This window comes from Tauraco erythrolophus, chromosome 2, assembly GCF_009769465.1.
Source record: "Tauraco erythrolophus isolate bTauEry1 chromosome 2, bTauEry1.pri, whole genome shotgun sequence".
In the NCBI taxonomy this organism is placed as follows: domain Eukaryota; kingdom Metazoa; phylum Chordata; class Aves; order Musophagiformes; family Musophagidae; genus Tauraco; species Tauraco erythrolophus.
The window spans coordinates 44502588-44519127 of NC_141466.1; the positions used below are offsets into that span (position 1 = coordinate 44502588).

The 16540-nt window shown below is 41.6% G+C and overlaps 1 protein-coding gene across 1 annotated transcript in view; it reads left to right on the forward strand.

Moving 5' to 3' along the window:
- DST (dystonin) overlaps positions 1 to 16540 on the forward strand; it is a 316005-nt gene that overhangs the window by 239190 nt on the left and 60275 nt on the right. The window contains 7 exon segments of the mRNA XM_086608314.1: positions 7154 to 7315; positions 8451 to 8621; positions 9893 to 10059; positions 12299 to 12458; positions 14336 to 14647; positions 14823 to 14907; positions 16054 to 16295. Of these exon segments, the coding sequence (XP_086464440.1) occupies positions 7154 to 7315; positions 8451 to 8621; positions 9893 to 10059; positions 12299 to 12458; positions 14336 to 14647; positions 14823 to 14907; positions 16054 to 16295 (1299 nt within the window).

Sequence of the window (16540 nt, forward strand, 5' to 3'; positions counted from 1 at the left end):
TCCTTCTTTGTAAGCTACTTATTCCAGTCAGTATAGATTGTTAAATTGAAAGTACTTATTGTCAGTGTTAAACTCTTTTTATTTACAATGCAGATATAAAATTTGCTTTCTGTAAATGAAAATCTCCAATGGAGTTCATTTGAAAGTAGAACCATGACTCTTACTTCACAAAGTACTCCAGGAAGAGTATAATCAAATGAAGAATTTGTCTCAATTAATATAAAACATACAAAATTAATTACTAATTAACTCAGCTTTGTTAGACATTTTTCCCCCAAAGTCTGTATGCAATGCACAGGTGGGTACTAAAAGGAAATTTCAGTAAATGAGGTCTGCTGAGGTACACTGACTCTGCCACCATTCTTGGAGAGCAAAACACAAAAGAACTGTGCAGATGGGCTGAAGCGAACGCCCTGGGTTTGAGTAGCCACACAGTGCTAGGATGTTTGCGGTAGGAGCAGTATTTGCAGCTGGCTGGCTTCTCTCTGGAATAGAGAAAGAAAAAACCCAGATCCTGAATTATTTTACTTGTTGATACCTTTGCACAATTCTTTGTACTGCCATTAAAAGGCGTTCTTCTTAGTAAAACTAATATGGCACTGTTACAGCTTTCATCAGTATATGGTTCATTTGATTTTTGCTTTTATTTTTGGAACAAAAGTAGTTGTAGTCATTAGAGGTTGCCTTCTAATTGGACTTTATGGGAATTTTTGGCTAGCCTGGGTATTCCTGCCAATGAGCTTGAACTAAGATTTTAATGGGCTTATGTTAGTTGTGTAGAGGGTGACTGTCCTCTGATTTTCACTCAGAAAGCAGATAATGTTGGAAGAATGGTCAGAGGTTTCTCTTTATGCTCATCAGAAACTAAAAGTGTTTTATTTCCCATGCACTGGTTTACAAACCCTGGAACAAGGTACCAACCTTCCTTGGGATTTACTACACAGCTACAGTCTGTGTTGAAAAGAAAAGGTAAAATAAGCAACCGTTTAAACTTTTTGAAGTATTACATTTGAAAGTGACTGATGCGCCATATGAAAGACTTCAGTCGATACAGTGAAAAATGGTGAAATATTTTTAAAATGTTAACAAAATCATTTTGCTGTTGAACAAATATGGACCAATTTCAGTTATATGCTTCCCCTATAAAATGGTGCAGCACTCTCTGAATGCAGTAAGGATCTGTTTGTGGGTGTTTTGGGTGAGAATAACCACAGATGATAGGACCTCAAAAAATGCTTTTCTCGTCTTTACCATTATAGTATATATTCTCAGCTAGGGAATCCAGAGGTGAGTATCTGTTTGGCATAATTTTAATGTTAGGGCTGCTCACCAGAGAGGAGGAGGAGAGAATTTCTTACATGACTATTTTGATATGTAGCTGACTGTATATCAAGTAAGTCAACAAACAAGAAGCGTGGTGTGTTTGTGCTTTTTGCATACAGTGTATCCTGCTTGCTGCTGAGCTCAGCAAGCTCCGGCTGATGGTCGTTCATGCCCTGTGTTAAGTTTTAGCCCTAAGTGCCGTATGCTGTCCTTCAGCTGAGGTCTGAATTGTCACTGTGGCCCTGTAACCGACGGCTGCTGCCACACCAGCGGCGCAGGTCTCTGGTTGTTTGGAGTATGGTTTCTCCTGGTGCAGAGCAGCTTGGTCATGACAGTTTCTCCTGTCCTGTTGGCGAGTGACCTGTGAGTCTCCGAGCCCTTCACCTGCACGATTATGAGCTAGAAGGGTAGGTGCAAAGCGCTGAACACTATTTCAAAGATGTAAATGTCCAAAATCTGAATCTTTGACCTGTTAGGCTGGTTTTGCGCCGCTCTAAGTCCCATAAAAAGAAGTCTTCCAAATATTGATATTTTTCCCCAATGCTTTCGTGTTTCCCTGGGTGGGAGCGGGGTGGCCTGGCGCTGCTGCGGTGCTGGTCTGGCATTGCCACCCTGTGCTGTTGCCTCAGAGCCAGAAACCAGACCGGAGAGAGTCAAAACTAGATGGAACACCTCTCTTGGCACATCAGATGGAGTCGTATGTAACTATTCAAAGACCTAATCACTAAAGACGAGCTTGGGGGATTTTTTTTTTTTTTTTTAAATAATACACAGATAAACTTCCGATTTAACTTCCGTGTGGGAGCATCCATTTAAACGACGGCTTTATCACACGGGGGTGATCAGGTGCGGAAGGCGGTTGAAAGCAATGCGTGTCGTTACCAGAATTCCTCCCAGGAGATGGAGCCGGCTGGAGCGGTGTCGGCTCCCCTTGCCGAGCCGCGCCCTGCCTCTGCCCTCTCGGTCGGGGCAATCCCGGCTCCCGAGCAGCGTGCGCCGCGCTCCCGCCTCCGCCGCCGCCTCCCGCGCTAACGAGCGGGCTGAGGCGCGCGTGATGTCACCGCCGGGCGGGCGGCGGCGCTTCCCGCCGCCCGGCACCGGCGGAACGATGGGCGAGCAGCCGAGGCGCGGGGGGCCGAGGAGATAAGGAGGCGGCGGGGAGGCGGGGAGCCCCCCGAGCGGCGCTCCGGGAGCGGGTGGGCCGGTAGCAGATGTTGCCTGAGGAGGGAAACGGGGCGTTTCTTAAAGCGCGGCGCTGGGCGGGCGCCGCGGGAACGCGGGGCGAGCTGGAGGGCTGGACGGCGTCGCCGGGCGGTGCGCGCCGGCGATCGCTGAGGGGAGCTTCGCCGCCCTCGCCTCGTTTTTCGCAGCGGCGCTTCAGAAATGAGGAGGAAGGAGCGCGGGCAGCCCGCTAGCTGCAGCTGGTAGCCGGGACCTGCCGAATGTAAACCTGCCGTGCCTTCAGGAGGACGCGCCGCGCTTCCTCTGCTCCGCAGTTGCCTTAAACAGCTCTCCAGGATGGTACTGGGAGAATCGGTCTAAAACGTTTTGGTTTCCGACTGCCTGCTCAGAGGACGGGTTCGTTTGGCTGCTAGAAAGTGATGTTTTCCCGTGGGACTTGGGGAGGCACCATGGACAAGCCTGGTACAAGAAGAGGATAAGCTGCCTTTCGGATCAAGGTTATTTATAGCTACTGCCAAAAAAGTAAAGGGCTGGTTTATTGTTCTTACTGTTCTGGATTTAACTTATTTCCCCCCCACCCCAAGATTTTCTCCGTGCCTTGGTCTGGACCGTACACAGCCACTGTGGATTCTGTCTTTTTAAGCTACCGCACCATGTTTTATTTATAAAGGAGATAGATAGGACTCTGCAAACCGGTTAAATGGATTACAGTTAAGCCATCACCTACAGAAGATAATGTGCTGCCTTCTGTAATGCTCGTTCCTTTGGAAGGCTTATTCGGGAGATTTCAGATATAGATTCTGACCTGGAAAAATAAATGAAGCCTTCCATGGACTGTTTGAAATATTTGAGCCACTGCTGGTTTTTGCTATACTTTGGTTTTCTGTGACATTGGAAGATTTCTGTGACTTTCTTACTGAAGCACTTTATATTTTAGGGGGCGGGACGACACCTCACTTCCAGGTAAAGCTGCATTTAAACCAATGCACTGATTACGAGTGACCTCAACCACCTCATAAGTTATGATGTGTATTTTGTATCTATGCATCTTATGCTACGGGCAAGTTTAGCATAATTCTTCAGAGTGCTAGTGATTTTTAAATTTTTCCCGTGTATCCATGAAAACGAAGGTATAGTGGTGGACTTGTGCAAATACTTTCAGGATGGGGAAGCCACTTAGCAGGCCGGACTGTCTACGTCAGAATCCTCCATGTGTTGGCAAAGGGGAAGAAGATGAAGATCTAAACATTGAGGACTGCTACGTTCCCCAGAGGTCCATCTATGACACTGTGCGGCTGAATGAACAGATCGATTCGGGCTCCAAGGGCAGCCTCTCCTCGAGACATTTCACGGACCGGACCTTACCCTACAGTCACAGAACACTGGACATCAGCACTTTGTGCTCCAATGGTGCCATTACTTCCTCCAGTGTTTTTGAGCTCCGAAGCCGTGAAGGTAACAAGTTAGATGAAAAAATGATCTTTGACGCTCTCAAACTGAACAGCGATATAATTCGGACGGCCGGATTACCCAAGGCAAAGTCTCACACAGAAAAGAAGGAGCACAGGCGATCATGGAGAATGCTTGTTCCACCAAACTTTTCAGATTACACGAATAAGAGTGAATGTTCCTTTAATGAAACTGCTGATATGTCAGACACAGCTAGGTCAGACAAATGCAAATGGGGTACGAATTCTCTTACCTCAGAAGAGGATGATTCTGGTTTATGCAGCCCTCCGACAGAAAGGGAAGAAAAACAAGATACACTGTTAGCAAGGGAGCAAACTCAGAGACGAAGTTTATCTTCTGCAGAAGATATCCATGCAGTAGGTCAGTTCAGACCGTATTTCCCAGCAGTTTGCAAAGAGCAGCAAACCCCACTGCTTGCAAGCAGTGGTGTCCCTGTCAAAGAAAGCTGCAAATCGACTTTGCATGACGATTTACCCTCTGGAAAGGTAAAACAAAGCAATGCACAGACATGTGAGAGTGATCAGGAAGAGATGGGGGGGAAATACTCTCACTTACAAGGTTTCAAAGAGGAAACTCTGCCACATGAAGATGGTTTTCAAAGTGATGGAAGAAGTGTTTCCCTCGACAAAAATGAAGTGGAAAATGCATACGAAGTTCATGAAAAAATTAAAACACAAGTCACAACAGTAGATGAGGATTATGTGGATGATGCACATCATCATGTGGATGCTTATTATGCAAATGTTGCTGTAAATACTAGTGACTTGGATTTAGAAAAATACGAGATTTTATCTGATACAGAGGAATCCAATATAGCATGTACAGGCTCAGATGAAATAGTATTTTCTGTTCAACAGCTTGAAGTAGATAGTACTGTAAACCGTCCAAAAGCTATCCCAGAGAGAAGTAGAGGCAATATCTGGACTACTGGCATCCAAGAAACCTTGGATACAGTCTGCAATGGCCTGTTGTCTAACAAGGTAATTAAAAAGAATAAAAATCCACATATTTGTAAAACAGTTGTAATGCCGCCTTAAAGATACTTGTTTAAAGCTTTCTTTCAGTGTTATTGTCGTTGCAAAAATGTAGGGTTTTTTATTGATTCGGCAGATGCAGTAATCAGTATCATTTGCTTAGCACACACGGGATGTCCGAAATAGGTGAGAGGGTCAGTTCAGAAAGTGAATTTGGGGCGAATTCTGAGAGGGATGATTACTTCCAGCTGTGTGGGGCCGAGTTATTTATTGCCCAGCTGGTGCCCGTTCCTCCCGAGGTGGAGTGCCTCCTCCGTGCGCCCATGTTGGCGCTCGGCCTGCGTGCAGAGCGTGGTTACGGGCAGCGCCATTCCAGGGCAGCCACAGCCCCAGCAGCCTTACTCATCAAGGTATAAGCAACAGGATCAGATCCTTGTGGTTTCCCAAGAAGGCAGATTAAAGGCTCAGCGCCTCTCCTGAAAGCCGCCTTTTGCCTTTGCCTGCCAGAAAGCAGATCTGACGTTACGGTAGTATTTTACAAGCGCGGGATCTCGCAGCGCTTTGCGAGTGGTGGATGAGGTAAGAGAGGAAGAAGTGGAGCTTTGTAATAAGGAAAGGGTGTTTGTCGGGTCTGTAATTTTTTTCTTCCCACTCTGGTTGAAATCTGAGATACTTCAAGCTTTGTTGCTAAGTTGTTCTGGTAAACTTTGGCCTCAGCAATAATTGTAATTTATTTTAAGCTTCTCTCTCTGCAAAGAATGCATGCGTTTTTAAAGGGCAGATTATGGAGATCAGTCCTCTCTGTGGTAGGACATTGCTCTCAAAAGATGAGGCTTTATGGCACATAAAAGAAGAATTTGTTATTGATTCTGTGTGGAAATATTATTCTGCCTCCTCCCTACCCTACAGTCAAGAAAAACACAAGCATTTTCCTTTTTCATGAGCAGCCAGCTGGTTGCACTCTCTCCGTTTTCATGTAACCACAGTCTTAACAGTTTTCAGGGTTTTTTTTGTCTGCAGGAACACAGCTCTTAGGGGTTTTTAGTTTATTTTACCCCTCGTGTTTAGTGTAGTTGCTCCAGCTTCTGGATTGACTTGTCAAGCTGGTGGGAGCGTGCTCAGCCACCTGAGGTCTGCTGCTTTAAAAGTACCCACTTGCCACCCTGTGTTTGGTGCAAAAGAGGAGAGTCACTGGTCTGTTCGAAGTGATCCCTGCTTTTCAGGACGCCGAGAAAGGTTGCTTTCAATGCACTAAGTGTACACCAAAACTGTTACTGAATGCTGCTATAGAAATAGAGGGATTTAGGGTCAAAAGTTGAGCATTCTTTAGCATTGTTTATTCATTGCTTATTTTTCACTGGCCTGTGTAATTAATTCAGGGGCTTCAGGCCATTTTCTGATCTCATTGACACTGGTGTCAGTGCAGCCTGATGCAGCTGAATACAAATGGAGATTTGCATTGCTGTTGCTAATGGTAATAATCTGGCTCTGTAAAAGCTTAAATACCTGAAAGAGTAAAATAAAGCAAACAGAAAACTGCTCAAACTGCTGTTTGGGTAAGGTCAAAGCCTTGGCAATTTGCAAGAATATCCCTCTGAATGAAGACCCATTCTCCTGGGCGTCAGCTGGGATACTGTTTCAGCAGCATCTGTGGTGCCTCCTCCCTTGTTACTGTTATACTCTCTTAAAAACTACGTTAAAATGTCTCTTCCTTCCCTGCTTCTTTAACTTAAAACTTTTGCTTTTGTCCTAATTTGGAAAAAAAATGACGAATTGCCTCTCTCGGGGAGCATGTGTGTGTGTTTGAGGACAATTTGACAATCCTCTGTGCCATTTTTTGCTAGATTTTGTAGACAGATAATTAAACAGGTAAGTTCCTCCAGTCTTTAATTTTTTCCTCTAGTAGAAGTTCCTTCCCCCCCCATCCCGCTCCATTTTTCTCTCTCCCTCTTTTCTTTCTATCTGAAACTAACCATAGAAATGTACATCATTTTCCCTCTGTGGTGTATAGCATCTACTCTGTTTAGATTGAAACTATTCTGGTTAGATTTTTTTTTTTTTTTTTTTTTTTGGAAAGTGCTGATAACAAGTTGTTTTCTTTCTTCCAGACACCAATTTTCAGTTGCGTACCGTGATATAAAATGCATCTGGTGTTTACATCAGAAGAGACAATGTTTCATATGTGTCTTGGATTTCAACTACAGGTATTCCAGAAAGAAGAGATTGAACCCCTCCAAGTAAAACAACAGGAGGTAAATTGGTTGGGTCAAGGCCTTATTCAAAGTGCTGCTAAAAGTACCAACACAGAAAACCTTGAACATGACCTTGAAGATTTCAACACCCGATGGAAGACTCTTATTAAGAAGGTTATTATTTTGTATACTAATTTGCTTTTGTTGTGTTCTGCTTTTTTATTATTTGCTTACTGATGTCTTTCAAAATACCGGAAATTAAATATTCACTAAGAATATGAATTATATTACTTTACACAATCACTGTGTTGGTAACTCTGAGGATAAGATTTATATCACTAGTAGCCAGAGGTATTATTATCATTTATAAGGTTTTGTCAAACTTTCTGTAGGTCTGTCCTGGATTTTCATTCAGGAAAGACTCCTTTAGGACCATGTGTTCCTTCCTGCTTAAACAGAGCAGGGAGGTTTGACAACCCAATGAAAAAGAGGTTGGAGTTGTGACACATTTATGGGAAAGGTCACTTGTCATTTGTAGCCAGCTGCTTCTAAGTATTACCTCTTCAGTCTTTGTTCTTGCATTTTTTCACTCTGTATTCATGCACGCTGTCGTACCTGCGCAGTGTACGGAGCAGTGATACAGCCAGCTTTGTGTGGCTAGTGGCAGATTTCCTTTATGACACCTTAAGGATTGTATTGCTTGAGACATCGGAAGGTATCGCTGCTTGGGAAAACTGGCTGTAAATGTTTTTCTATGCTTCTGAAGAGTCCTCTTCCAGCAACAGCTGTTGATGAAAATGGAAAGGGTGGGAAGTATAAACAGTGCCCATTTTCCTCACCTCTGTCTTCCTGAAGGAGTGATGAAGCAGAACCACAGACACCTGTAGTTTGCCAGTTTGCCTTCTTCTTTCCCATTCTTCCCTTTGGAGAGATTATTGCCCCTTATTAAGAGTTGCTGCTTTGGGTTCCTGGCTCGGTCTTTCTCTAAGGAAAATAAAGACTGTCTGAAACACAAACATCCTGTCAGTATACTTTATAATACTGTAGCTATATAAAACAGGGGTATCCCTTGTAAAGGACTGTACAAGAGCAATCTGATTTACTGGGAATCAACCTCTTCTTTTCATTGGATGTCTGTAGCCCCAAGATATTCATGCTAAATTGTACCATAGTGATGCTATGAATAGCTCTGAAAATGAGAGTGTATGTTAGTGATATTGCCAGATGTTCTACAGATTTTGGCTCCTTATTGCACAGAAATAAAAAGAAAAGGTGAGTAGGGTCTGATCCTCTTCTTTTTTTCTTTCAGGTTGCCCAGCGTGCTGCGCAATTGCAGGAAGCCCTCCTTCACTGTGGGAGGTTCCAGGATGCCCTTGAATCTCTGCTTAGCTGGCTTATTGATACAGAAGATCTTGTGGCTAATCAGAAACCACCATCTGCTGAATTCAAAGTTGTGAAGGCCCAAATACAAGAACAGAAAGTAAGTGAAATGCATTCAGAATATCACTCCTTCCACTTGATCAATGAGAATAAATTCCCAGTCTTTGGCAAAGCATAAAATCTGTTCGGGTGTATTATATTACATTGACGTGTGCTGAGGTGTTTAAAGCTGCCATCTGTTCAATACTCAAGAATCTATCCAGGGCTGGGAGAAGTACTCATCTTCTGGGATGTAAGACAAAAGGTGACACTGTGCCATCTGAGCTCTGGTTAGAATTATTAACACTCTGGAAAGGATTGTTAAAGGTCTATTGGAAAAAGAGAAAACATAAAATCCAGTGTTTGGCCATTTTGAAAGTAGGAAATAAAAACTAGTAAATTTTCATTGTAATAATTCCAAGGTAATTTTGCAGATTATGGACTTAAATATTTGGCTCTTGATCCTGATTGTGATCTGATTGTTGTTGGTAATTAGCTGGAATGCTGCTGGGGAAATTACCTATGCTAATCTAGAAGCACTATCAGTGTTGTCAACTTTTGCAAATTTTAATAATGATTATTAAAAAAAAGAAGCATAATGTAGCTCATGAAATGTACAGTCCATGCAGTTAGACTGTGTGGCCCACTGCCACCCAGAGATTTATTATCAAGTTATGGTCAATACACGTGGTCATATTGGCATATCTGCAGAGGCAAAATGTTGATGTTACCAAAGGCAACTAGAGAATGTGGAGGAAGGGAGGATTTTAGACAGAGGTGTGTTTTATTCTTGAGGGAGAAGTTAATTTACTGGACTAGATCAGAGAACTCAATTGTATCTCAAACAAGTGATGAGTCAATTATTCAATATTTTTAATACCTGTTTTCCTCCCTCTCTATATATCAGAATTATCTGTGGGTTGCCAAATGTCGAAGGGCATGCAGCTTTCTCAAAAATATTCCTATAAAACATATCAGATACTCTAAATAGCTTGTTTCCCTTGATGGTATTAAATAGAACTTTTTCTTCCGATGTTCACTCTTTGGGCTACCACACATCTTTACCAATAGAAATCAAGGAGGTTGTTTGGGCTTGGTGAAACTGCTGCTTGTAGCAAAGCAGTTGAGAAACTGAAATGAGCATGTGTTGGGGGTGCGTGGTGTGATCTCTTTTTTTGGTTAGCACTATTCACGCTTTCATCACAATACAGGCATTGCTGCTGCTTTTTTTTTGCTTTAACACGTTTTCAAAAAGTCTAGCTCCTTCTGTTTTTACACTTGTGTTATTACAATATTTCTTAATAACCTGGTGCCTGATTGCTTTCTCTGTAGCTTCTTCAGAGGCTGCTGGATGACCGCAAACCTACTGTTGAGGCAATCAAGCGTGAAGGAGAGAAAATTGCAGAGTCAGCAGAACCCGCTGACAGAGTGAAAATCTTGAAACAGTTGAGTTTCCTGGATAGTCGATGGGATGCATTGCTCAGTAAAGCTGAAACAAGGTATTTGAAATTATTTCATAGATTTGAAAAACATAGACATAGCATGTAATAGATGATGAGAAGCAGCATGTGGAACTCTATAGTGTGAAATCTTGTAAGTACTATCATTTTAGTTATTACATTAAGTTATTGTGTCTTGATGTTGGTATAAAAGGTCCTCTGAAGGAAAAGTGAAGAGACATGACTTGAACAGACCAAAATCTTTTAAAAAAAGTTTAGTCTAAGATGCCAGAATTCGCTAAGTTTAACAGCATATATATCTTCTGAATGTTTTATCTCTATTAGTTCATTATAATGCAAGTTTCTTGATGCAAGAACACGTTTTGCATAGAATCAAGTGCAAATTTTACACTTTAATGGTAATGATGTTCCCTTGGAACTTCAAAATCCTGAGATGCTGCTATAGAGAGGGGACACTCAACTCTTCTTCTCTTTTTCTGTTTGATGTCATCCATATAATTAGTTCCTATAACTTAGAGGTCCTTATACTGTCAGTTGCTGATGTACTTATGCAAGGTGCTGAGCTCCCTTAGTTCCCAAGAAGAAAAAGAACCATCAAAGTATGTAGATATATTCTAGCAACACAGAAAACACTTGTCTCTTAAAGACATTGCAGTCCAATTCAATTTCAAATTAAAAATGAAACACACATACACGGAATCTGTGTATGCACATATGTAGATTTATGAGTCGTTGTCAACATACAAAATATTTGGGAAGTTTTGAACTGTAAAGTGTCTTTGAAGAAATCACTGTTGAAAGGGTTGCTGAACGTGTTTTCTGGGTGGGGATTTCAAAAGGACAGCATTGTTCAGTGTAGAGAGAATAAGAGTGTGCATAAGCGGCGGCCTGAGAAAGGTATATAATTGAGAACAAGAAAGGACTTGGAAAGTTGAAGAAAAGGAATTTCAGTGAATGGTGAAGCTTTACAGTGAAGAACAAATTGTTGGGAAGAACAAAGTGTTGGGATTTGGGCACTTAGAATAGCCTTGAACTCACCTCTGTTGTTGCCCGCTCGTTCTGGTAGCCTCTCTATAGTTCTTTTACTCTGAACCTCTTTTGTTACCTCATACTAATAATATGATTTTTTAATTAGTAGAGTCAACCACTAATAGACCATTATTTCCTTCTTTCTTTTTTTTTTTTTTAATTGAAGGAATCTGACTCATTAGCTGGGTTAAATGTTAATGTCATATTTAAGTTAATATTTTCTCCTAGCCTGCTGATACTTAATTACCAATCAAATTGCAACTTTTTCCAAGCTATGTATTAGCCACAAGCTGGTCTCCATTTTTTTTTTGGCTGATCTCTAGAAATGAACAGGATATTTCAGGATTATTCTGAAAACCACGTAAAGCACTTCACTGAGTGTTTTGTGGCTAAGCGTGTCAGGTCTACCTTGTTCATAAGCCTTGGGAAGCACATATAAACATAGCTGTTGTGTGGAATGAGATCCCTGTTTGAAAGACAATATTGTGACGTTTTTCACATAAGGTAAATCTCTCTCAAAAGTCTGCTTGAATAAAATTTGCTCAGCAGTGTTTGTAGAGAAGACTCTTCCTGTAATCAAGAGCCTTCTCTGAAATGTAATAATCTGAAACAGAAATGTTTTAGATGCAGCTTTTTTATTTTGGAGGTCAAGTCTCTGTGCTTTATTAACATTGTCTCATTAACTTCATTGAGAGCTTTTATCTGCAACAAGAGATGCAAAAGTAGAGCCAAATAGTTCTATTCACATCGTTGAACAAATGTTTAAAGATATTTTACAATGCTGAGGAAGCATGACAATATATTCTGGTTCAATAAAGACTTTGCCTCACTTTAAAACGTGTAATAGTCACGGGAATGTAACTTTGTGCTTAAAGACGGCTAGAAACTTGAGAACTATCCTAATCGAGTATAAACCAAAGTTTTGCTCAATAGATAATGCTTAGCAAAAAGTATATGAATAAAGTCATATTCTCTTTATTTCCAAAGTTTGTGTATTAGGTAAAAGAGTTTCAAACAGCTTCGGAAGGGTTTTCGTAAATTTTTTATTTGATTTTTACTCTGTATTATTTTTCATTTAATGTCATGAATATATTTCTCTTTCATTTGGTGACTGATACCTACAATAAGACAGAATTATTTCTCTTTTTTTGCAAAGTATTCAAGGGGCTTCCCCGCCTCCCCGCTCTTATTGTCCTATTTCACACTTGCTTCATTACAAAAAATAACCTTTCTCTTGGTGTGTTGTTAGGAACCGTCAGTTGGAAGGCATCTCGGTGGTAGCACAGCAGTTCCATGAAGCTCTGGAGCCACTGGTGGAGTGGCTGACCGCCACAGAGAAGAGGCTTGCAAATGCAGAACCCATTGGAACGCAGGCCTCCAAACTGCAGCAGCAAATTTCTCAGCATAAAGTAAGATACAAACCACACACGTGCTTGTGCCATTCTTTTTAGCTGCTTCTGTAAAGTATAACACAACTGGCAAAGCTGTTGCAGTGTACTTCTATTTTACCATGCTGTTTGGTTTGTTGTTGTTTTTTTTTCTGTTAGAGTTGTATATGTTTACCTTGGCAATATTTCACAGAATCATAGAATGGTTTGGTTTGGAAGGGACCTCAAAGATCATCTAGTTCCAAACCCTCTGCCACGCGCAGGGACATCCTCCACTACACCAGGTTGCCCAAAGCCTCATCCAACCTGGCCTTGAACACTTCCAGGGATGAGGCAGCCACAACTTCTCTGGGCAACCTGTTCCAGTGCCTCACCACCCTCAGAGGGAAAAATTCCTTCCTTAGATCTAATCTAAATCTACCTTTTTTCAGTTTAAATCCATTGCCCCTTGTCCTATCACTACACGCCCTTGTAAATAGTTCCTCTCCAGCTTTCCTGTAGGCCCCGTTTAAGTACTGGAAGGCTGCAGTAAGATCAGCCCGGAGCCTTCTCTTCTCCAGGCTGAACAGCCCCAACTCTCTCAGCCTGTCTTCATAGCAGAGGTGCTCCAGCCCTCTCATCATCTTTGTGGCCTTCTTCTGGACTCGGTCCAGTAGCTCCATGTCCTTCTTGTGTTGGACACTCCAGAGCTGAGGGCCGTATTCCAGATGGGGTCTCACGAGAGCAGACTAGAGGGACAGAATCACCTCCCTCCACCTGCTGACCACGCTTCTTTGGATGCAGCTCAGGCTATGGTTGGCTTTCTGGGCTGCCAGCACACATTGCCGGCTCATGTTGAGCTTCTCATCCACCAGCACTCCCAAGTCCTTTTCCTCCAGGCTGCTCTCAATCCATTCTCCGCCCAGCCTGTACTTGTGCTTGGGATTGCCCAACCAATGTGCAGGACCTTGCACTTGGCCTTGTTGAACTTCATGAGGTTCTCACAGGCCCACCTCTCCAGCCTGTCAAGGTCCCTCTGGATGGCATCCCTTCCCTCCAGCATGTCCACAACACCACACAACTTGGTGTCATCTGCAAACTTGTTGAGGGTGCACTCGATCCCACTGTCCATGTCACCAACAAAGATGTTAAATAGCACTGTCTCCAGCACTGACTCTGGAGGAACACCACTTGTCTCTGGCCTCCGCTTGGACATTGAACCGTTGACCACAACTCTTTGAGAGCGACCGTCCAGCCAATTCCTTATCCACCGAGTGGTCCATTCATCAAAACCATGTCTCTCCAGTTTAGAGACAAGGATGTTGTATGGGACAGTATCAAATGCTTTGGATAAGTCCAGGTAGACAATGTCAGTTGCTCTTCCCCTATCCATCAATGCTGTAACCTCATCGTAAAAGGCCACCAAATTAGTCAGGCAGGATTTGCCCTTAGTGAAGCCATGTTGGCTGTCACCAATCGCCTCTATTTTCCCTGTGCCTTAGCATAGTCGCCAGGAGGATCTGCTCCATGATCTTGCCAGGCACAGAGGTGAGACTGACTGGCCTGTAGTTCCCTGGGTCTTCTTTTTTTTCCCTTTTTAAAGATGGGGGCTATGTTTCCCCTTTTCCAGTCAGTGGGAACTTCACCAGATTGCCACGACTTCTGAAATATGATGGATAGTGGCTTAGCAACTTCATCTGCCAGTTCCCTCAGGACCCGCAGATGCGCCTCATCGGGTACCATGGACTTATGCACCTTCATGTTCTTTAGATGGTCTCGAACCTGATCTTCTCCTACAGTGGGCGATTCTTTTTCATTCTGTCCTTTTTCATTCAGTTTTTACTGAGTTCCACTTAACAGTTCTTTTATGTTTTTCTGATTTTCTTTTCCATTATTCTTAATTATTTGAAAAAATACAGGTCCTAGAAGATGATGTCCTAGCTCATCATAAGGGTTTACATCAGGCCATTAGTGTTAGTCAGTCTCTAAAGACTATGAGCTCCAGCGAAGATAAAGATATGGTGCAGGAAAAGCTAGATTCTTCTCAGGCCCGATACATTGAGATTGAAGAGAAGAGCAACAGCAGGTCTGAACTTCTCCAGCAAGCTTACAGCAATGCTCAGGTTTTTGGGGAGGACAAAGTTGAATTGGCTGAATGAAGTCCACTGAGCAAACTGTCAGCCCAAGATTGCAACACAGAATTGCTTGAGGAACAGCACTCTGAACTACTTGTATTTTAATTTCTGTTCATTTATTATTTAATTATTTTTTAAGATTTGATTTATATTTCCATACTTCATTTATTTTTCATCAATATGTTTTGTTTAAAATGGCAACATGCTTATTCCAAATAAAAATAATATTGTTTTTTATGTCTGTGCTAACACAAATGGCCCTTTCTGTTAGGATCTTCAGGAAGAGATTCTTCTTAGAAAGCAAAACGTTGATTTGGCTCTACAAAATGGCTTAGAACTTCTCAAACAAACAACAGGTGAGAGCTTATGTGAAACTGTAATTCATCAGGCTTCTTTTCTTCTACTTGTACATGTTTACGAGAAAAGTAAAGTGGAACTTGTAGATGTTAGTCCATATTTGCGGGTTAAAGCAGTTGTACTTGTTTATTTTATTAAAGTTTTGAGGTCAAGGTAGGTTATGTTTTTGGGCCAATTTTACTGTGAGTGAATTTTAATGTAAGTGAGCAAAAGTCTTTTTTTTTTGCCTATAGAGGATTTGGCCCTTGAATTCTTTATTATTTTTAGTGGAAAATTATTTTAGTCAACCTACATTCCATTCCTAATAGCAAGTTATGGACATTACTCATAATGGAGAGCTGTTTGGCAGTGGATGCAGTCAATTCCCTGCAGGCATCCACGGATGAACAAGATATTAGACTACCTTTTACTGTAAGAGGAAAGCTTCGTCCATTGGAGCTAATACTGTGGGAAAAGTTGCATTCCAGTTGTACACAACGTGTCTGTTCTGTAGATCAACATCTGTCCAGATTTTCCAGTGCTTCTAAAGTTCTTGAACTCTTTAAGACACACATATGGTTGGGGGTGGGGAGTGTCCTTTTCTCTTCCAAACTTAGACATTATGCATAGTCTATAATGAAATCTGAATATATGCTAATAAATTTCAGTAGATTGTTTTTATTTTAGCCTTTTGAATTGTGTTTCAAATGGATAGTAAAGAGGGTGCACAGTAGTGGCAAATATTACTGTAATTGAAAATCTAGTTAGTATTTTGTTGGATTTTTTCCTTTCTGTTTTCAATAACCCTTTTATAATCTTTTTTCTTTGGCCTTTAAAAGTATTGTGAATTTAAGGGTGGGGTTTTTTTTAAAGAGCACTTGTGTTAAATATTGAATCTAAGTTCTTACTTTCTAATAGTTTAGTAAAGCAGAAAAAAGACAGAAGGACAGATCCTGAGCTGAGGTAAAGTTCGTAACTCTGTGGACTTTAGTGATGGAAGGATAATTTACAACAGCTGAGGATTGACCCTATCATCTTGCTTGGGTTACTTTATAAATAAAATACTGAGATTTCTGTAATAGGTGGAGTTTGGGATTTGAGTGTTGGGTTTTTTTTGCCTTTAAATATTTGTGATCACAGGAGATAACATAGCTCTGATATTTTAGGTGATGAAGTTGTAATAATTCAAGATAAACTGGGAGGCCTTAAAGCGAGATACAAAGACATTACAAAATTGAGTTCTGATGTATCCAAGACCTTGGAGCAGGCTCTGCAGCTTGCAGGTCAACTGCACTCAACTCACGAGGAGCTCTGCAAATGGCTTGATGAAGTGGAGTTGGAGTTACTTTCATATGAAACTCAAATACTGAAGGGTGAAGAATTAAGCCAAGTACAAGAAAGACAAAAAGTAGGTTTTAGAACTGGTGAATTATTTGTTACTGTATGATTCAGCTAGTTTTGTCTTTACTTCTGTTTGGCATGAAGTTGTTTTGTGAGTAACTAATTTTGGCGTCGGATCATTTGACTGAATGTAACGGTAGTTAAGAATCAAACTCACTTTCCAGAGTCATCTGTTATAATCACTTACAAAATTGGGCTGAGGTTTATTTTTAGCACAAGAGAAGCACAACATTTCCTTTTTATTCAAGCAGC